Source organism: Apodemus sylvaticus, chromosome 2, assembly GCF_947179515.1.
Source record: "Apodemus sylvaticus chromosome 2, mApoSyl1.1, whole genome shotgun sequence".
Taxonomy (NCBI): domain Eukaryota; kingdom Metazoa; phylum Chordata; class Mammalia; order Rodentia; family Muridae; genus Apodemus; species Apodemus sylvaticus.
This window is the reverse complement of record NC_067473.1, coordinates 53,268,654-53,289,225: the sequence shown is the minus strand read 5'-3', so window position 1 is coordinate 53,289,225 and position 20,572 is coordinate 53,268,654. Positions and strand designations below refer to the sequence as shown.

The 20,572-nt window shown below is 53.9% G+C and overlaps 1 protein-coding gene across 4 annotated transcripts; it reads left to right on the top strand.

Moving 5' to 3' along the window:
* The first annotated feature begins 1,185 nt into the window (after positions 1-1,185).
* On the top strand, positions 1,186-17,009 carry Impdh1 (inosine monophosphate dehydrogenase 1). Of its 4 annotated transcripts, none has more exons than XM_052173338.1 (15): positions 1,186-1,438; positions 5,414-5,512; positions 8,441-8,489; positions 10,544-10,645; positions 10,760-10,834; positions 11,072-11,278; positions 11,431-11,518; positions 12,313-12,512; positions 12,864-12,954; positions 13,148-13,243; positions 14,043-14,186; positions 14,292-14,436; positions 14,686-14,829; positions 14,946-15,029; positions 16,240-17,009. In XM_052173338.1, the coding sequence occupies exons 1-15, from the start codon at positions 1,269-1,271 to the stop codon at positions 16,259-16,261; spliced, it is 1,716 nt and encodes a 571-aa protein (XP_052029298.1). In that variant the 5' UTR covers positions 1,186-1,268; the 3' UTR covers positions 16,262-17,009. The 4 variants fall into 4 exon arrangements, with proteins under 4 accessions (XP_052029298.1, XP_052029297.1, XP_052029299.1 ...); XM_052173337.1 differs by having other exon boundaries at positions 5,411-5,512; XM_052173339.1 differs by lacking the exon at positions 1,186-1,438 and adding an exon at positions 1,496-1,629.
* Positions 17,010-20,572: the final 3,563 nt, after the last annotated feature.

Below are 20,572 nucleotides of genomic sequence, written 5' to 3'. Positions count from 1 at the left end.
CACCCACCCAGGGATGGCTCCACCCACAGTAGGCTGGGCCCTCCTAATCACTATGCAAATGCCCCACAGCCTGATCTTAGGGAGGTATTTTCTCAATTAAGGTTTTCTCTGTTCAGATGAGGGGGGGGGGTGGTGCCCACGACAGAGTCTGATACCAAGGGTAGAGCTAACATCTGTCAAGTTGACACAAAACTAGCCAGCACAAAGACCATAATTTTGAGTTCTTGAAATGGATCTTAGTAACAGCAGATCATCCAACTTTAAAGGCTTATTTATTTTATTTTATGTGTGTTGGTGTTTTTCTTCATGTATATCTGTGCAGCCTGTTCACACCTGTAGAATCCAGAAGGCGGCAACAGATCACCTGTTCCAACCTTAAGTTGTTAGCCGCCATACGGGTGCTAGGAATCGAACCAAGGTCCTAATCACTGAGCCACCTCTCCAGCCCCAGATCACCTCGTGCTTATTATTTATTCCTCCGAATGTCAGATGTTTGACAATGTATTCAGTGTAAGAATTGTCAGCTGTTTGTTTTGTATCTACTCGGCCTCCTCAAACAAATTGCCTGAAGGCAATAACTCTTCTCCTTGCTTTCCCAGAGAGTTGCTTTATGAAAGCTGACAATAGTAACAAAGGAGAAATAGAAAGTGTTTTCTAGGCAGCGGATGAGCAAATGTGAATCCCTTGTGTGTTCAGCCTCATTTCCCTGTAAAGAAGTACTGCTAGCAGGGCAAGACAAGGATCTTTTCCTACCGGAGCCAGTAGCCTGTTTGTCTTCTCTGGGTAGAAATGGTGGGGGTTGTTGAATAGGTAGGGCTTGATGGAGTGCCCCACTTCTCTTGCACTCCAAGAGGCCATGCAATAGTTCATTACCCTGGTGTCTGCGCTCATTTTCCTCAGATGAAGCCAGGAGAAACTCGAAGGTACACGAGACAGGGTACAGCGGAGATCCTCTTCAGTTGGGTCGTTGAAGAACACTAACCTCGCTCCACCTCACCATCTGCTCATCTACTTACTCTTGAGCCTGAGTGGCGGCTCATGGGGGCGGAACAGAGCCTGGTGCCAAGGGCGGAGCCCGATGGACTCCAGGACCCCAAACCAGCTCCTCCAGAGCCCCGCCTCCAAACATCCAGCCCCGCCTCTTGCAGTAGACCCCGCCTACGTCCCCGCCCCTCCCGGAGCGGACTGGTGCTCGTATTGCCTACCCAGGTTCGGGAGCCTCCGCGCGGAGAGGTTCCCGCCGCCCAGAGCTGCGGCCTCCGCATGGCATGGAGGAACCGCTCTCGCCCCCACCAGAGTCCGGGCTACTCTCGCCGCTGCTGCAGGGAGGCGGAGCCGCTGCTGCTCCAGAGCCCGGAGCCCGGCAACACCCGGGACATGAGACCGCGGCGCAGCGGTACAGCGCCCGCCTGCTGCAGGCCGGCTACGAGCCGGAGAGGTGACGCCCAGGGCAAGGCGCGCGGGCGCATCCGGGGCGGGCGGCAGAGAAGGGCGCGGCAACGCCGGGAGACCCGGTAGCGCTGCGGGGGAGGCCAGGGACAGGTCCCCTCTACTGCCATTCCCCAGACGCAGTTAGACTGTCACACACCCGACTCTGGCTGGCGGACGCAGGCGGGCACTGTGCAAACAGTTAAGTGCTGCTTTACTCCAGGGAGCTGGGGAGAGGGTGCAGGTTGTAATATCGTTGCCCAAAATTTTATCTAAGATCCGACCTATCCTTCACACTCAGCTACGCTTGGTGCAAATGGCTCCGACCTCTGGGGAACAAAAAGTGCTTGTTGGAGTCCCGGTCCAACGTTGCTTTTTCCTCAGCTTGCTTCTTCTTAGAACTGCCTTCAATAGGTGTGGGTGTCCGGATTGAGTGTCTCCCTAGGACCAGGTGACGGTGCTTGCACTTCCTCACCAGGCACTGAGATCTAGTGAGGCTGCTGCTGTTCAATCCCTGGAAAGACTTGTACCTCAAGGCAGGGGGTCTGGAAGGCAATGAATGAGGGTCGCTGGAGAAAGAGTGGGGCAGCGACCTGGGCCTCAAGGGAAGGAGCTGAAAAAAGAGACAGCGGCTAATCTCTGGATTGCATCGCAGTTTGAAATGCAATCCTACTGTCCTTCCGGTCCAGGGGATTTGGACTTCTTTCTCTACCCATCTGCTGGTGCTCAGCAGCTTGGGGGAGGTGACCCGGCAGCTGGGCTTTGGCAGGGGGAGGGGACGGTGGTCTGGGGAATTAGCCAGGTAGTACTGTCCAGGGTCTGGCCGCGCTTACGTAAGAACTTTTAACGGCTTTAGGGTCTACGAAGCGAAGTCCAACCCCTCTTGCCGTTGCTGGCTATCTCTTTAGAACTGGCTTAGGCTTAGGCAACCCCATACGGTTTTTCTATAATAGAAATCTAGGTTGGAGGGCTTAGGGCTTTAGAGAGGTGCCACGTATGGGAGGAAGCGGGCCGTGGCACTCGTGAGCTCGAGGGAAGCTAGAATTGTAGAATTTCAGAGTTCAGGCAGGTGCATGCCTTCTCCAGATGTACTGCTGCATCAAAGGGACAGTGCCAACCTTACACTCTTCTGCTGCCCACTTAGGCTCGGAAGGGCCTGTGTAAACTTGATCCCCAGCCAGGCCAGCATAAGATTCAAAACTTGCCGGCTAGCCCTCATCTGCCTCCACCAACCTGAAGCTGTAGGAAGATGCAAGGGTTCTTTCTCTGAGAAGCTCTGGGCTTGAGTCCAGCCTTACTCGTCTCTCGTCTCTCTGGCTTGAGCTTGGGTGAGCCCTGCCGGCTTACGCTTATCCCAGCTTAACAATGCTAATGTTGTCATTACCTTTTCCCCCCTAAAAGTGTTGTTTTGAAATCTTGTTCCTCTAAACAACCTCAGATCAGATAGAGTCCTCTGGGCTGCTTGCCTGAACTTCAGTGCCCTGCTGGACGGACACTGTTCCCCTATTCCCCCGAGCAGCTGGCTTGGACCTGCCCCCTGCCCTTGAAGCTGTGAGGAGGGGAGTCTCAGGGGACCAGCTGCCCTTCCTTGCCTTGAAGAGGCCCCACTGGTTGCCTGGTGTCTCCTCCCTGTGGAGGAAGCAGCTGGGGAATTGCAGGAAGAGGGAGGGGGCAGGGGGGGAGAGGAATGGATTAAGTCTCTAGAAAAGGACAGCCTAACCCAGTCTTGAGCCCAGCAGCTTAGAGTAACGAAGAGCTCTGACTTAGGTCAAAGCAGGACGGAGAATGGGGCCCTGAAGTCTGTAATCACTGGGAAGGTGACCCTCCCCATAGCTCAGACTGCCAGTCTCCTCTCCTGGGACCCAAAGTCCTAGGCTGGGGTAGATGGCACATTAAAATTACCTGAGGTGGTGGGGCCCAGCTGCCCTCCTGGGCACCAGCCTTGGCTGAACCGTGAACCAGAGCCAGCCTTGACTCATGATGTAGGGGACAGTGACCCATCGCAGGCTCCTTAGAAACCCAGAGAGGCCAATGGGCCAGGCTATGCTCAGAGCTTATGATTGGCATGGTGGCTATTTCTTCTGTGTCCAGGGAGGATGTTCTGTGTTCAGAATGACCAGGGTGTGTCTTCTGGCTAGGATCGCTGCCCTGACTACTGGTCACAAGCAAGGGGTTCTAGTGCTGGCTTCTCGAGGGGGCGCAGGCTTCTGGGGTGACACTCTGAATGCCAAGAGAGCCTGAGGGGACCCCTGCAGGCAGGTACCAGTCCCTACTTTGCCAGGAACTCCGACAGTCTCCTCTCCTTTCTGATGCTCCAGGGTCTTCAGAACTTACACCAGGCCCCATCCATCCTTTGGGCTCCACTGGTGCCCACCTCCCAAGAGCCTACAGAGGAGCTGTAGATCCTCTGTACTACTTGAGCTCCATGGGAGACTTTCCTTTCCCTTTGCACATGGATGGAACAGCCTCTGTTTTCCTGGCAGGGTCCCGGGGGCATCATTGGGGAGGTTGGGCACCCCAGAGAGCCTGGTGGCTTGGAAGCCAAGGCTCCCCTGGGCCTGGCTGTCACCACCACACTGTGGAGAGGTAAACAAACCAGGCCTTCCTGGGATGGGGAGGAAAGGAGCCAGCTACACTGCAGCTCTCAAGGCAGGGAGGGAGGAAAATGTCTCCAGGACACCTAGTTTTCTCCCCGAATGTGTGGGAACTTCCAGAGGGCAGGCTTCTGGCTGGGGGAGGGGTAATTAATGATCTGGGAGAACACTACTGGCCACCTCCACCTTCCTCCACGTGCGAATGGGTTTGCTACCTAATCTTATTGTCTCCCCAGATTGAAATCTAGGTCTTGCTAGCCACTCAGAACTGACCACTGAAGTTCTCCAAAGGGGGAAAAAACCCTTAAAATGTCCTGCTTCTGTCCTTGTTTGTTTCTGCTACTGCCCCAAACCTTTGAGTTTTCCCCAACTTTTTTTTCCCCCAACTTTTAACCTGACAACATTATTATCCCTGCTCAAAACAAATTTTCTTCTCTAGGCTAACTTTCCTGGTCTCTAGATCTTTCAAGAGCTGAGAATGAGGTCTCTCTCTCTCTCTCTCTCTCTCTCTCTCTCTCTCTCTCTCTCTTTCTCCTCCCCTCCCACCCTGTGTGTGTGTGTGTGTGTGTGTGTGTAGTCTGGGACTGGTAATAGCCCTTCCCCTTCTGCACCTATGCATGCAAAGGCCCAATAACTGTCAATTAATAGATTGTGGTGTATATGTGCTCATTTATGAAAAATGCTTTGAAGAATGCAGCTGACTCTAAGGTTTCTCAAATGCATTGTTTAAAAAAAAAAGCATGCTTCTTAGGAATTGCATGGGGTCTGGCAAGATAGTGGTCCAGGGCCCATCACCAGTGTTTTGGGGACTTTTGATTTCAAACTGATATTTCAGGGCTCTGGGGCTTTTTATCAGGGTTGGGAGAATGACTATTGGGAAAAGGCAGGACCATGTTAGAGGTACCCCCTAGGGGAGGTAATAGGAGACTAAGGGACAGTGGCCTAAGGAATCTAAGGGGCCCAGCCAGATTAGGTGTAAACCCTGTGAGGTACACTGCTAGGGTTCGGGGAGCACGTTGAAGAGCAGTGAAGGGGGCGTGTCTACGCTTGGCTCGTTCCCCGGTCTCACATCCAGCCCGCAACCCCCGCCCTTGTCGCCAGAGTCGAGGTGCCATTGCGGGTGATCAGGGCGTGAGTGCAGCAACAGCAGAAGGGCGAGCCGGGCAGGGCCTTTGTGCGACGAGGGGCGGGGCGGAGGCAACGATCCCCGAAGGAGGGGCTGGAGGAGAGGGCGGCGCCCGGGGCCTCCCTCCCGCAGCCGCAGCCCCCGCCCCCGGCCCACAGCGGCAGCGTGGCCTCGGTGCGCGTCAGCGGCGGCGGCGGCAGCGGAGGCAGTGGCAGCGGGGCGGCCCGCGCGGGTGTTTATGTCGGGTCGCGGTGTCTCCCAGCAGCATGGCGGACTACCTGATCAGCGGCGGCACCGGCTACGTTCCCGAGGATGGGCTCACCGCGCAGCAGCTCTTCGCCAACGCGGATGGCCTCACCTACAAGTAAGCGCCGAGATTGGCCCTACCTGGGTGAGCACGCCGCCACTGGCGGCCCCTGGCCCCCGCCCTACACGTGCATGGCTGTTCCTCGCTGACGCCCGAATGCCCTCGCCCAATAAGAGTGACTTGGGGCCAGTGGGGGCTGGGCAAGAGAAGGAAGGAGGCTCGCACCAAGAATAGAGAGGGACGTGGCACAGCGACATCACTGCCCAGGGAGCCTTGACCGATAACTGGCTAGATCCGAGACCAGCCTGCCCCCTTGCTATTCTCCTGGGTGTCTTGGCCACCCTCGAGAGGCCTTGGGACATGCGGGTAAACGAAAAGTGGCTATTCTAGGGGGGAGTTTAGCCAGCACGATCCAGGATGTCGTCCTTCCTCCAGCCTCGCCGTGAAAGCAGGGAGGTCCCAGGATCTCATCTCAGGCTGCTGGTTGAATAATAATCCCCAGGAGGAGGCCCATTGGGCAGTAGTGTGGCCCTGTCTTTCCACATCTAGTCCAGTCCCACTTCCACTTGTGCCCCTTCTTGCCCATAGCTTGGGACTGATGCCCTCCATGAATATTCTGTGCCAACCCTTCAGGCCCTCTCCACGTGGCATTTTGGAGAAAGGTAGAGACCTACCTACCTGTCTGCCTCAAGCTTAGTTTGCATTTTCCTGTGGGCCCTCGGCCAGTTCTCCCTGCAGGCCTGGCACTAGCTGTGTCTCCTGGCTGCCGGACGACGTCCCTGGCAGGAAGGAGCATCAGAACCCTTGATTAAGGCAGAGTAGAGCTGTTGGAGAGTCAGTAGCGTCTGTGGCTTGTCGCCTGTCATCTTTACTACCCTGGTTCATAAATATTCCTGTTTATCATCAACTTTCCTGTTGCTCTGAGGAGGGTGCCCTCCTGCCAGCCCACGGGTGAAGGGTGATTTTATCTAGAAAATGCCAATGGGCCCAGACTCCAGTGTTTCTCCACTGGCCTCTAAGTGAGCCACAGAGGAAAATATGTTGTCAGGGGAGGTCAAAGTGGGGTAAAAGTTTAGCTGCCTTGGTGTCTTTGATGGCTAAAGAGGGGCTATATCTTTGATAAGAGTTTTCCTGCTTTCCTAGGGAAGTTTAAGGGGGAACTCTTAAAGAGTTTCTTTTAGGCTTGATGGCAAATTAGTCACAGCACTCCTATCTGCCCTGTGGCTTTTGTTTCCTGAGAAGTACCTCCTGCTTTGCCTAGTTGGGCTCAGAGCATATTTGAAGTTGGGTCATTTGCTTCTGAGTGTGTCCATCTAGGCTTACCGAGACTGTGCCCATAGCATCCCTGGCCTGTGGATACCTAGATTTACCATGTAGGCCTGCTCTTTCTCCCTAGGCTCCACGTGACTGTCCCCTCACTCATGCTGACAGCTGCTACGCTCTGGCAGGTCCTAATTGTTAGGCCTTCTGGCAGCCCTCCCCATGTGGCTGGTTGCTCCTGTCCCAATGCTTGCTCTGTCAGAACATGTCCTGAGCTCAGGTCTCTGGGGTCCCTCCGGCTGAACCTTGTGTGACTCAGCGGCCCTGGCCCTGCGTGGTGCTGGGTTGTGCTTGGGGTCATGTTGCATTACAAACTTTTTTTTTTTTTTTTGGTTTTTCGAGACAGGGTTTCTCTGTGTAGCCCTGGCTGTTCTGGAACTCACTCTGTAGACCAGGCTGGCCCCAAACTCAGAAATCCACCTGCCTCTGCCCCCCAAGTGCTGGGATTAAAGGAGTGTGCCACCACTGCCCTGCACAAACTTATTTTCAGATTCTGTGTTTTCCTTTTCTCTTGAAGTGCTGTCAATCAAACCTAGGACATAATAATGCTCGATTACTAAGTTACATCCTTTTTTTGTTTTTGTTTTTGTTTTTCGAGACAGGGTTTCTCTGTGTAGCTCTGATTGTCCTGGAACTCATTTTGTAGACCAGGCTGGCCTGGAACTCAGAAATCAGCCTGCCTCTGCCTCCCAAGTGCTGGGATTAAAGGCATGCACCACCACCGCCCAGCATACTAAATTACATCCTTAACCCAGATTCTCTGTTGTTTTGCTATTGTTTTGTTTTTCTGAAACAGGATCTTGTAGCACAAACTGGCTTCAACCCCAGTCCTTCTGTGTCTACCTCCCTAAGTCCCGGGATTATAGGGGTGTGCCACCCCATCCCCCAGTGTAGCTTCTGTTTTTTGTGTTGAGTTATTCTTTGCTTTTGTTAGGACTAAAAAAAAAAATTATTTTTTGAGACAGCATCTCTTTATATACTATTGGCTGGCCTGGAACTCACTCTCTAGACCAGGCTGGCCCCAAACTCACAAAGATCCATTTGCCTCTGTCTGAATGCTGGGTGCTGAGATTAAAGGTATGCACCTGTCAAGACAGAAATCTCAAACCAGGCATGGCAGCACATACCTGTAATCTCAGCAGTCTGATGCAAGAGGATCATGAATTCAAGGTCATTTTAGACTACAGTAAAATACCCTTTTAAAGGGGGAAAGGGAAGCTAAGTTTGGTGGCACATAATTACCTTACTTGAAGCAAGAGGTTGAGTTCAGTATTATCCTTGTCTGTATAGCAGTTAACCTGGCCTGTCTGGGTTATACGAGACCTGTCTGTAAAAATAAATAAATAAAAACAACAGGCTGAGAAGTCTTCAGAGGCATGCATTGTATGTACGTGTGTGACCATATAGGAAACTTCAGTGTCCTTTCACACACTCTGGGTGACTTCTGGATGTGTAGACTCTCTGCCATTTTTGACTGTAGTTCCTGAGGTTGAAGCCATCAGGACATTATGGGGGTGTGTGGTGAGGAAGACTTCTCATGATGGGACCACTGGGTCAGTGGATTCCAGCCTCTCTGCCCCACTACCCATCCCCACCCTACTGCCAACCCTAGGATAGCAGACCCCGACACCCTACCCACCAATCACTCTCATTCTGTCTTCACAGCGACTTCCTGATCCTCCCAGGATTCATAGACTTCATAGCTGATGAAGTGGTAAGTGCCTCTCTCTTCCTCTGGCTCAGGGACGGGGCTCACTTCTTGTTCAAGGGCAGGTGGTGGGAGAGAGAAGCTTTCCTTGGGAATGCACGTTTGCCTATTACCCTTATTGTTGCCGGAGGGACCGGCCCTGCAGAGCAAAGGGCAGAGGCTTCTGGGTGGGGGAGAGATCTGGGAGAGTCTTGAGTGGCAGCCTCAAGCAGGTTTAGAGGATGCCCTGTCACTGCAGAAGTTGGAGGGTTGGCTCAGAAAAGGCCCTGTGAGGAGAAGGGTTGGGTGTGGCCGCTTTATTATATAGACAATAAGGATTAGCTGTTGTCTGAAATGCTGAGCCAGGGCTGTGCTCTAAAATTATGATCACTTTGAATACAGTGTTCAGTGATTGGGCACTGACCCATAATGGACAAGAACTGGCAAGCGGGTTTGAAGGAGTAGGCTGGGCTGGGGGGGGATGGTCAGGGAGGACTTTGGACAGATACAAGGTAACACGATGCTTTCTGCCCGTGAGGGGCTAGCACTGAGCCAAGTTAACGAATAATTAGAAGGCTGAGAAGCTGAGAAGAGCAGAGACTACGGTGTACGGTGTACGACAATTTGGGGAAAGGCAGCGGTTCGATCTTGAACTCACGCCTGCTTAAAACACCTATTTCTGTGGTTATTTCTGCATATTCTTTCCATTCTCACAAAAGGCCTGAGAGCCTGCACATGCCTAACCCTGGATCACTTATCCATTGAGGAAACTCAGGGGTTAGCCTGTGTGTCTAGAGCTGACCCGGACAGATATTTAGGGGAGGAAATTTGGGCTATTCTGGTTGTTCCCTTATGATAACAATCAGGAAGGCTTCTTGCTTTAGTCACTTAGTTTAACAAAGTGCACTGCGCATCCTGGGCTGGGCATCCTGGCTCCGTGCCGGACTCTGGTCTGACTGCTAGGAAGAGTGGAACTAGAAAGAGACCTGCTTAGTCGCGAAGAGTCTCCTTGTCCTATGGCCTCTGTTAGGAACGTGGTGGCTGCTTGGGGCCTGATAGAAGAGGACACAGTGTGATTGTCTGGGTGTGAGCCCAGAGCTCTGCTCATAATCAGTAATGTACTTCAGGGGCCTAACATTTAAGAGTCTCAAAGGTTTAATCCAGAGTTTGTTTGGAGGGTTTGGAAGCTAGATTAGTATTATTGGCCTGATTATCAGAAGGGTCCATGGTCTAGCCATGTATAAACAGACAACCTGCAAATGTAAATGGAGTGTTTCTTATTCAAAATACTCAAGACCAAATGCTTGCAGATTGGTAGACTTGAGTTTTGGAGGAACATTTGCATATATATAGTGTGAGGTCAGGAATGGGCCTAAATCTAAACCAAAATTAATTTATATTGTATATATATATCTTACATACTGCCTGAGGGTGATGTTATAGAGTAATTTTTCTGCATTTGAAGGTGACTTGTCACACAAGGTCAGGTGTGGGTCACACTTGCGATCCTGTCTGTACTCAAAATATTTTAGCTTGTAAAGCATTTGGATTTGGGATCTTGAGATTAGGGATGTTGTGTCCTGTGTTAACAATCCTGACCCTTTTCTTGAGCTCCAGACCCTTAGCCATTTGTGTTCCTACCTGACTAATAGGGAGCTCCCTCGGCCTCCAGCCCTTGTCACCTAGAACCCATTCACCCTGTGCCCGTGTCACTTGGCCTTGGTCTCACCCCGCCCCTTTCCTTCCTCTTCCTCCATCTCCTGTTTACTTTTCTCCTTAGTCTCATATAATCCAGGCTGGCCTGGAATTTAATATTAGCCAAGGCTAGCCTTGAACTCCTCCTGATCTTCCTGCCTCATCTCGGGATTCTGGGCCTGGTGCTCTTTGTGGCTTTCATCTCAGCTGGAGTGACCTTGTCCACGTGCCTCACATCCACTCTCTTTTCAAGGGGAATGGTCAGTTCCCCAAGAGCTGCACTGCTCAGTGCTGGGCCGCAAGGCCTGGCCTGTGCAGGATAGAGATGCTGGCGAGCGTTTGTCCAGTGGATAATACCCTTCAGTGGACCATGCATCCCTCCTTAGGACCTGACATCAGCCCTGACCCGGAAGATCACCCTGAAGACCCCGCTTATCTCGTCCCCCATGGATACCGTGACAGAGGCTGATATGGCCATTGCAATGGCTGTGAGTTGCTTGCCTGGGTGGGGACTCCAGGGCAGGGGGACTGAACGGGAATGGGGTGTGCAAAGGGAAGAGGAGGCTAGCCTTTGCTCTTACCACACCTCCCTTCTATACCAGCTCATGGGAGGAATCGGTTTCATTCACCACAACTGTACCCCAGAGTTCCAGGCCAATGAAGTGCGGAAGGTCAAGGCAAGTACTGGACTCACCCTCAAAAACATGCAGTTTTTTGTGATCTTCTCGCCGACGTGGGACCTAGGTGCCCTTCCTTACAATGGAATTCCGGCTTAGCCCTCCTTTTCCTATTGGTCCTCACCCTCTTGAGGACTCTTGCCTCTCAATGGCACATCAGGGTCCCCTTTGTCCCTGGTGGCCAGGCCATGTGCCACCTTTGGGTTTCTTGCAGCTCTTTTCCTCTTCTGTCTGCAGAAGTTTGAGCAAGGCTTCATCACAGACCCTGTGGTCCTGAGCCCTTCGCATACTGTGGGTGATGTTCTGGAGGCCAAGATACAACATGGCTTCTCTGGTATCCCTATCACCGCTACGGGCACCATGGGGAGCAAACTGGTGGGCATCGTTACCTCCCGAGACATCGACTTCCTTGCGGAGAAGGACCACACTACCCTCCTCAGTGAGGTGCCTGCAGGGCAGGGAAGGCAGAGCTGCATCCCAGAGGGAGCTCCACCCCCAGGGGCGCCAGACTGGTGCCTGTGACCAGGGACCACAGGGAGGCCTGGCTCCTTCTCTCTCACCCGCCAACCTGCAGGCAAATGTTCCTGGCTCCACAGGTGATGACACCGAGGATCGAGCTGGTGGTGGCTCCAGCAGGCGTGACATTGAAAGAGGCAAATGAGATCTTGCAGCGCAGCAAGAAAGGTACCAGGGAGTAGACACCCCAGCTTCCTGTGCGGCAGGATTTCCATTATGTCTCAGCCTCTCGTGTTGGCCCAATCATGGCACCAGGGTTTGGGGGAAACTTGAATAACCCTCTGCAGTCTGGAGCAGGGTCCCTGATACTCCGCTACCTGCTTCCAGAAGCCTGAGCCTAATTCAGTGTCTTTCCAAACTAGTCCTGAGAGGTGCTTGTCATAGCAAAAGAGCTTTCTGGTCTTAGAAGTCTGGGAAAGGACTGAGGGGGAGTTCCAGGACAGTCAGAACTTCACGGTGGGGGACCCTAGGTCAGAAACCAAAAGAAAGAAATTACCCATTAACTTCTCAGAGTCTCTGAAAGACCTGCAGTTAAATGAATGAGATAGGGCAGGGCTTTGTGTAACAGACATTAAGTTCCTATGGGCTGTTGCTTCCCAGGTCCCTGGCGGAGAGTTCTTTGGGATTTGATATGGGCAGAGAGGATCCCTGCGCCTCCCTCAGGGCAGTCTCACATTAAGACCTGGTCTGGGTACTTTGTGCAGTGACCTGGTCAAGCAAGTGAAAAGCTTCTGGGGGTCAGGGGCTGCCTCTCCCACCGACCAGCCAGGACAGGAAGAGCCTTGGGAGCTCGCTCGCTTGGGAAGGTTCTTCATGGCCTACTCTTTGGGAAGAGGTCCAGGTCCTGGGTTGGTGCTGTCACCTAGTGGCTGACTTAGGTACTTCAGGGGTCTCGCGTTCTATTTCCATCCCGTTCTTCTACCCACTCACTAACTACCCTGCCTCTCTTTCCTCCTGGTCAGGGAAGCTGCCCATAGTCAACGATCAGGATGAGCTGGTAGCCATCATCGCACGCACAGACCTGAAGAAGAACAGAGACTATCCTCTGGCCTCCAAGGACGCCCACAAACAGCTGCTGTGTGGGGCAGCTGTGGGCACCCGAGAGGATGACAAATACCGCCTGGACCTGCTCACTCAGGCCGGCGCTGACGTCATAGTACTAGTAAGGAGGTGGCAGGGTTCCCCTGCGGCAGGCTTGTGAGGCGCCCCACCTCTGTTAGCCTTTCCTCCTCACTTTGCTTTCTGCTTCTCTGGCATCAGAACTGGGCTAATCGTAGAGCCCAGGTCAAACCATGACCCTGCCTCCACGGGTCTCCTCACATACAAGTTCATTTACCCTGATAATTACAACGCACTCACTGAGAGGCCCCACTTGCCGGGCACTGAGCCCAACTTTATACACCTTCCCTGGTTTAGCTTAGTGTTTAACTTAGTTAGCAGCACCCTTTTGAGTGCTGGTTCCTGTGAGGGGACTTGACTGTTTAGCCTGAGCTCTTTTTGTCCCTGCTAACAGGATTCATCCCAGGGGAACTCAGTGTATCAGATCGCTATGGTGCACTATATCAAACAGAAGTACCCCCACCTGCAGGTGATTGGGGGAAACGGTGAGTGTGGCATGACCCCTCCTAGCCCTTCAGAACCCCTAGGTGATGGCATTGTTCCAGGCAAGCGGTGAGGGGTGGGATGGGCTCTCGGCTAGCATTTAGGTTGGGGGATGTGTACTAAGATCCCAGGGCGTTCCTGGATAGGGTGGGGACACTCTCCTCACATTCCTCTGCCGGCTTCCTCCATCCCCAGTGGTGACAGCCGCCCAGGCCAAGAACTTGATCGATGCTGGTGTGGACGGGCTTCGTGTGGGCATGGGCTGTGGCTCCATCTGCATCACCCAGGAAGGTGGGTATCCGCAGGAGGAGGGGGAAGGGCTGCCGTTTAGAACCACCCTGTCCACTCCAGCCTCAGGCCTCACTCTTGTTCTAAAGATACGGAGTGTCTGCGTCCCTAGGCGATTCTCAGGAGTGGGGTGCAGGTCTGTGCTTTACCCTGCCTCGGGATAGTTGTGGGAAGAGGCAGGTGTAGGCAGATGAGGGCAGGCGACTTTGGGGAGTGGCAGCTTGCTTTTCAGACTGGTTGTGGAGACGCTGCTGGTTGTGCGACACTTTCTATAGTGTGTGTGTGTTGGAAGATAGCCGAGGGCTTGGATTGCATTTGTGACCACATCATGCCTATGGTATGAAGGAAACAGGTCTCTGAACATCCAGGGATTTCATAAATCCACATTGCCACGTGTAATAGAGCGGAACCCGCCTCCCACCTCCCCCCACCCACCCAGGGGAAGTAGAGAGCAAAACCGTATTCCAAAGGAGGCCCTAAGAACCCAGCTCTGGTATTGGCTGCTAGTGCAAAGGGCTCCTTTACAAGAAGCTGTGTCTCCCCAGCAGCTGGTGCTAGAGACCACCAGGCTTGGTCCTGTTTCTGAAGGCTGTCACTGACCCCTCATCCATATCCTTTATGGTGCTGCTAGTGGTGGGTGACTTAGGAACCTAAAATGGCTTTCTCCCTGTTGTTACTGTTGGGTCTCACCTTAGACCTCAGAAACACCATCTCTCACCATCCCTTTTTTCTCCATTGGCGGGGATAGATACAAGAAGAGACCCCTGATTGATCTCTGTCCCTTACATGCCCCTTTCCCCAGTGATGGCCTGTGGCCGACCGCAGGGGACTGCTGTCTACAAGGTGGCTGAGTATGCCCGGCGTTTTGGGGTGCCGGTAATAGCTGACGGCGGCATCCAGACCGTGGGCCACGTGGTCAAAGCCCTGGCACTTGGAGCCTCCACGGGTGAGGGGAACCCTTGGGATTGGGGCGGCAAGGACTAGAAGCCAATGGGGCAGGCAGAATACTGCGGAGTGGGAGGCACTCAGCCCTCAACCTTGACCTCTGCAGTGATGATGGGCTCCCTGCTGGCTGCTACCACGGAGGCTCCTGGTGAATACTTCTTCTCAGATGGGGTGAGGCTTAAGAAGTACCGGGGCATGGGTTCTCTGGACGCCATGGAGAAGAGCAGCAGCAGCCAGAAACGATACTTCAGGTTTGTCTTCGTGCCCTTGAACTCCTGCATGCCCTTGACTTCAGACCTGAGACGGACTTACAGGCAAAGTGGCAGATGTAGCCTGACCTGGCCAGAGCCCTGGATACATTGTTTCTGTTGTAGCCTAGTATGTGGCTGAGGCTGCTGTGGCGATCCTTCTGGGTGGTATTCTGTCTGTACCCTGGAGAGGCAGGGCGGGGTCCTCTGAGCCTCAGGCTGCCCAGCTCAGCCTCCCCACCTTCCATGCAGTGAGGGGGATAAAGTGAAGATCGCACAAGGTGTCTCAGGCTCCATCCAGGATAAAGGCTCCATTCAGAAGTTTGTGCCCTACCTCATAGCAGGGATCCAACATGGCTGCCAGGATATCGGGGCCCAAAGCCTGTCTGTCCTGCGGTGAGTGTTATATTGAGGGGGCAGCAGAGGGTCCTGGGAGGTCTTCCTCTTTCCTCTTTTCTTTTTCTTTTTGGACGGGAGGGCGTTTCTGACTTATTCACCTGCCCACCTCCCAGATCCATGATGTACTCAGGAGAGCTCAAGTTTGAGAAGCGGACCATGTCAGCCCAGATAGAGGGCGGCGTGCACGGCCTACACTCGTAAGTGGGTAGCCTCCTCGCCGTCGCTGACTAGTGCTGGGTTGGGCAGGTTCAGAGGCTAGGCTGAGGTTCCAGGGACCACATGGCCTGTCTGTCACCCGGGCTACAGGACCCAGTCCACCCTGGAACCTTGTCCCGGAGCCTCGTGTAGGCTGGCTGTTCCCCTCCCACCCTTCGGGTAGCTTCCCGGACAGGGCACGGGAGGTGTGACTGCCAGCCCCACCCAGGCTCCCCAGCTCTTGCTGACTCAAGAAGCTTGGTGGCTGGTGGTAGGGGCTGTTGGTGTTGGGCTCTTGCTGGTGGTGGCGGCCCCAGGCAGGCAGGCAGGCAGAAAATGGGGGCATGAACCCTCTGGTGGGGAAACGGGCAGAGAGACAGATGCCAGGCCCAGTGCTGGTGTGACTGTGGGTTGGGGGCCGAGCTAGTTGGCAGCAGTAGTTGTAGGCATGCAGCCCGCCCTGGTCAAGAGGACCCATCCCCCTAAGCATAGGCGGGCATCTAACCTGTGTCTCTTTCTGCCCCACCCTCCCTTAGCTATACCTTTCTGCCGTGTAAGTAACTGCGCTGCCGGGGCCAGGCGTAGAATAGAGCAGGGGCAAGTCTGGGTGGGCCGCGGGCTGGGAGAATGGGAATTGGGGGTGGGGCGGGGGGAGGCAGTGCTGGAGCATCATCAGGAGACGTGGACCCAGTTGGGCCCTTCTGGTCCTCATTCCCAGCACTGTGGTGGTGGAGGAGGCCAACCACGCCCCTCATCCAATCAAAACACAAATCTCATTGGTGGGGTACAAAGAGATGCCCTTGGGTACAGGCCTGGGGCTACCCCACTATGAAGGGCCTGAGTCACCATCCGTGGGGGACACGGTGGGAACAAGGTACCGAAGGTTGAGCTAGTGGAAGTCTGCTCCGTGAGGATGGCTGGGTTTCCCTAAGCCATCTCGCCCTCCTGGCCACCATGGACAGTCCACTCAGGTGTGGCCTTGGCAGGAAGGAGCACGGCTTTCTTTGGAACTGGAATGGTTTTTCATGGATCTCTGGCCAGAGGAAGACAGAGGTCCAGGGCCACCTCTGCCTCCTCTAGCCCCCCTGGCTGAGAGGCAAGCACTGTAGCCCTTGCCCTATCCCAAATCTGGGGGGCCATGGACAAGAGGATGCTGGGAAGAAGGTAGGGGCCACACACCTTCTCTTAGCCCCGTCTTCTTTGTCTTCACAGTTACGAGAAGCGGCTGTACTGAGGACAGCAGCGGAGGCCAAGGCGGTGGAGGGGGCGAGCCCCGGGGTCCCACTCCAGGGACAGCCGCCCTCCATAACTGAGTGGTCCACAGATTTGCACTACGGGTTCCCCAGCTCCTTTCCAGGGAGGGGAGTGCAGTCCCTGAGGGGGCAGTCCCTCTCTGGGCAACCCCACAGAGTCAGGTAGCCCCCTGTGCCAGGCTGCCCCATGAGATCTTATGGGTTCCCCCCTTCCTCAGCTCCCTGAGCCCAGTCAGCCTTGGCTCTCAGGCCCCGTGCCTGCCTCAGGTCTTTCTCGCTGCAGCCTGCTCTGGCCCACTGTCCGACTCCGACCCCTGGGGAGGGTAGCCCCCTTGGCTGCTTCTCCTGTAGGGCACCTCTCTCCCCGCCCCCTTCCTCCCAGGAAATGGTGCTCTCCTGACCCTGCCTCTGGCTCGTCCCTGGAGTGCTGTCCTCGCAGCCATGTGGCACTGTGGGTTCTGGACCTAGGCCAAGGGGAGGCCTCTGCCCCCTTCCTCTGGCTTGAGGCTCCCATGGGGCCTGCTCCTCAGCCTACTTCCCATCTCTGAGCCCGGGGAGGGCCTGATGACCACCACCTGCCCTTCGTTCCTGACTCACCGCTGTCCCCAGGTGTTCCATCCCTGCCCTCTCTTCTCAGCTGCAGTTGAAGGCTTTAACTTTGCACACTTCGGGGTCACAATTGTGTCATTGTATATTAAATAATCTGAATAAATCAAGCAGTTATCAATGCCTCTGGGATCCTGTTTCCGTCATTTGCCAATCAGGGTGGCTGACCCCTATCCTGGTAGTGACTGGGAGTCCATCCCATCAGGGCCTGGCTTCTACAGGAAGATGAAGGGATGCCACACTTGAGGTAGGTGGGCCATATGATAGCGTGACTCCAAGGCCTGAGCCCACTGGCCAGCAGTTCCTGCAATGGGACTATCCCAGGAGAGGTCATTGCGACTCTCACAGCAACCTTGAACAGGTGGGAGTATGGAATGGAGTGGCCCTGGCCACTCAAGGCCTGTGGCCTGACCAGCCGGGACTCCCCTGTGTGTACAAGGCAGATGGCTGAGCTACCACTGTTTTCTGTGATTCAAGGCTGTCTGCAACCTCCATCTCCCTACTGAACAGACTTTGCTGTCCCTGGGCTTCTGAACTCCTAGAAAGCATGTCTGGTTGTTCTAGCAGGACAGTATGGCACTCCTCAGATGACCTTGACGGAAGACCAAGTCCCTAAAGTTGGGGTGGGGGGAATCTTGAGACATTTACGTTGCTTTGCCATGTTGTTGGTGGAGGTTGACAGTGGTTGCCAAGCTGCCCTGCTTTGACATAGTCATCACTCAGATGGGCAGAGGGGAAGATAACCTACGAATGCCCTAGTGGCAGGGAAGATCGGAGGGTAGGAAAGATCTGATTGGTTGGTAATGAACCAGAAATGCTCCAGTGACTACCAAGGTGGGGTTTCACAGGGCTCTGCTGACACACCGTGGTAATGGTTGCTCTCACCCAGGCCCGACTTGCAGTAAGCCTTTTGACTTATGGGCTTCATACTGTTGAACTCTGAGTCTACACCAGCTTTTTACTAAAGTGCCTTCCAGTTTGGAAGGAAATTTGAGTGCCAAGTTGTTGGTGGAATTCAGAGGTGCTTCGGGAACTGTATGGAGAGTCCCTGAAGGCCTTGTGCCCCAGAGTGTGGCTCTGGGGGGGGGTGCACCCAACAGAGGTGACCTAGCTGTTGGGAGGTGCTTGGCTCCCATAAGGTGGTAAAAGATGAGGGGATGCGGGCCCTGACTGAGGCCACCCTGCAGGAGCAGCACACGGCCCATTCCACTGTGGGGAAGAGATCTGCACTTTTAGACAAACATCAAGCCAGCTCTTTCTGAATCGAGCTGTTGAATGGATCAAAGGGAGAGTTTCCCCTTGAATTAGGTCTCATTGACCAACAGCTGACATTAGACTAGGTTACTTGGCAAGCAAGTGAGCCCCGATGATCTGGCGTTTATTAGCACTGGCTGACCTTTCTAGAGGAAGTTCTAGCTCAGCAGGTGTCTTAGTTTCTTTCCTCCTTGCTATGATGAAATACTCTCAGCTTAGGGGGAGGTTTGTCTTGGCTTGCAATTTCAGGGTTCCATCTTGCCGGAGAAGTCAAAGCAGAAAGGTCTTGAAGCCTTGGCTCACAAAAAAGAAGAGGAGAGTGGAGAGAGACCACGAGCCTATAGAATGTTGCCACCCACAGTGGGCGGGCAGGTCTTCTCAGCTCAATGAATTAAGTAATCCCCCACAGACATGCCCAGAGGCCCATCTCCAAGTGTGTCTAGATTTCATAAAGTGGACAAATCGATACACCACAGTAGGTGTGATTCGGGCCATTCCAGGGAGTGGACTCGGATAGACACTGAGTCCCCAGCTTCTGATACCTAGCAAACTTTGAGAATTGTGGAGGGAATTATGCTTCCAGTGGCATGATTTCTGAGAGTCCAAAGTATGTGCTATAGAAAACAATTTCAGATAACTCAGTACTTATCCCATGATCTCATGACCAAAAGATCCTGTGAGAGCATGCCTGAGGGCTGGGGGGCCGACCCAGACGGGGTGCTTACTCTGGCTGTAAACGCATCCACCGTGGTCAATATGCAAGTGGAGCAGCTGGGCTGGGGAGGAAGGTCATAGCAACTAAGTATGCAGAAGCAGCGGGAGCAGTGCCTGGTCAGCAGAACTCTGCCCATCACGAGTCCTGGCTGGCATGCTGCAGGTGTTTCTCTCTGGCACTCTCTGGTGCTAGGCGGCCTAGGGTGCCTACCACTTTGCTTTCATAAACATGGCCTATCAAAACCCAGTCTGCATTGTGGTAGCTCCCCAGATCCTCCCTGCTGCAGATCACAGCATTGGTGTGAAGGTGGAGCCACTCAGGGAGAGACCATGGATCACCAATGGGCAGCCAGCCAGTGCCCCAGGTCTACACAGTAACACCAGTCTGAGCACCCTGAACTAGGCCCCAGCATGGTCATGGAAAACGCAGGCCAAGTAGGCCTGTGGGAATTTGGTTTTGGCTGCTGGTCTCATCCCTAGCAATGATAAAAGGATAAGTGGGGTGGTGGCAGGGCAGGAGTCACACTGCTGTCACTTGAGCCAGGAGCATTTCGGCCCTCTCTCTGGTGCACTGTGGGGACAGACGGAAGAGGTACACTGGGCAATCCTTTGCATCTGCTCTTCCCTCCCCCTCCCCCCTCCAAGAACAGGGAACAGATTTCAAATGGCATGACCCAGGAGTTTAGGAGATGTCTGGGCTAGCTCTCCCCTGAGGGTCATTCTAACTTATGCTGCCCTATTGTCAATCAAGGATAACCCAACCCAGAAGGGAGGGAGGGGTGGCAACTCTACTGTGAATGACCAGCTGACCTTAGTTGCTTTCCCATTGGGAAGGGGATCCAAAGCTGGGAAGGGACTCAGCCATGGAGGTATAGGGACAGCCCCTTCCACTGCTCTTACCCTGGGTCTTTGTTCTTTTAAATTCCCTTTTGACTGGTGAGGTCTAGAATCGGTGCCTGCCCTTACATACAGACAGGACTCAGGCCAATAGGAAGACCAATCCTTCTTACCCCCCCCCCACCACCACCAGTGACCCTTCTGCCCTCTACCCTTCTCCCTGACCTCGGGCATACAGCTGTTGAATAGCAGGGCCCCTCCCTGCAAGGCGGGCATAAACCATTCTCTAGCCTCACCTTCCTTCCAGCTCAGCTTAGAATGAATATGGGGGTGCCTTGGTCCCCAGTCTTCTGCTCTTCCCTCTTAGCTTCTGAGCCTCTGTCTGACACTTCCCTCTAGCTCAGCTAGAGGTGGGGCAGAAGCATCTGGACAGAAAAGATGGTGTTTTGCCTGGACAGATAGAAGCCAGACTCTGCTTCACTTCAGCCCTCAGTTTCCCTACTGGTGATAATGGCAGGGAAAGAGAAGCACCTTCATTAGGGGCAAACAGCCTTCTGTCTCCTGACCTGGAATCTCAGAGAATCCACTTTGCCCTTCACCTTTCACACACAGGGTAGGGAGAAGGCAGGGGGTATCCCAGGCAGCGATCACCTGGAAGCCATGTCCCTTCTCCGGTGTCTGCTGCTGTCTCTTAGGGGTAAGGCAGAATGAACTAAGTAAGCTTCAGCGGTTCATCTGACTGCTGTCTTGTTGGAAAAGGAAGGTTCACACTAAGGAAAAAGAAGTCGAGCGTACTAGGTCACCAAGGAACTGAATGGCTTGGAAGGACAGAAAAGGAGAATATACACAAAGACCTTGCCGTGACCCCAGCCGTCGGTCTC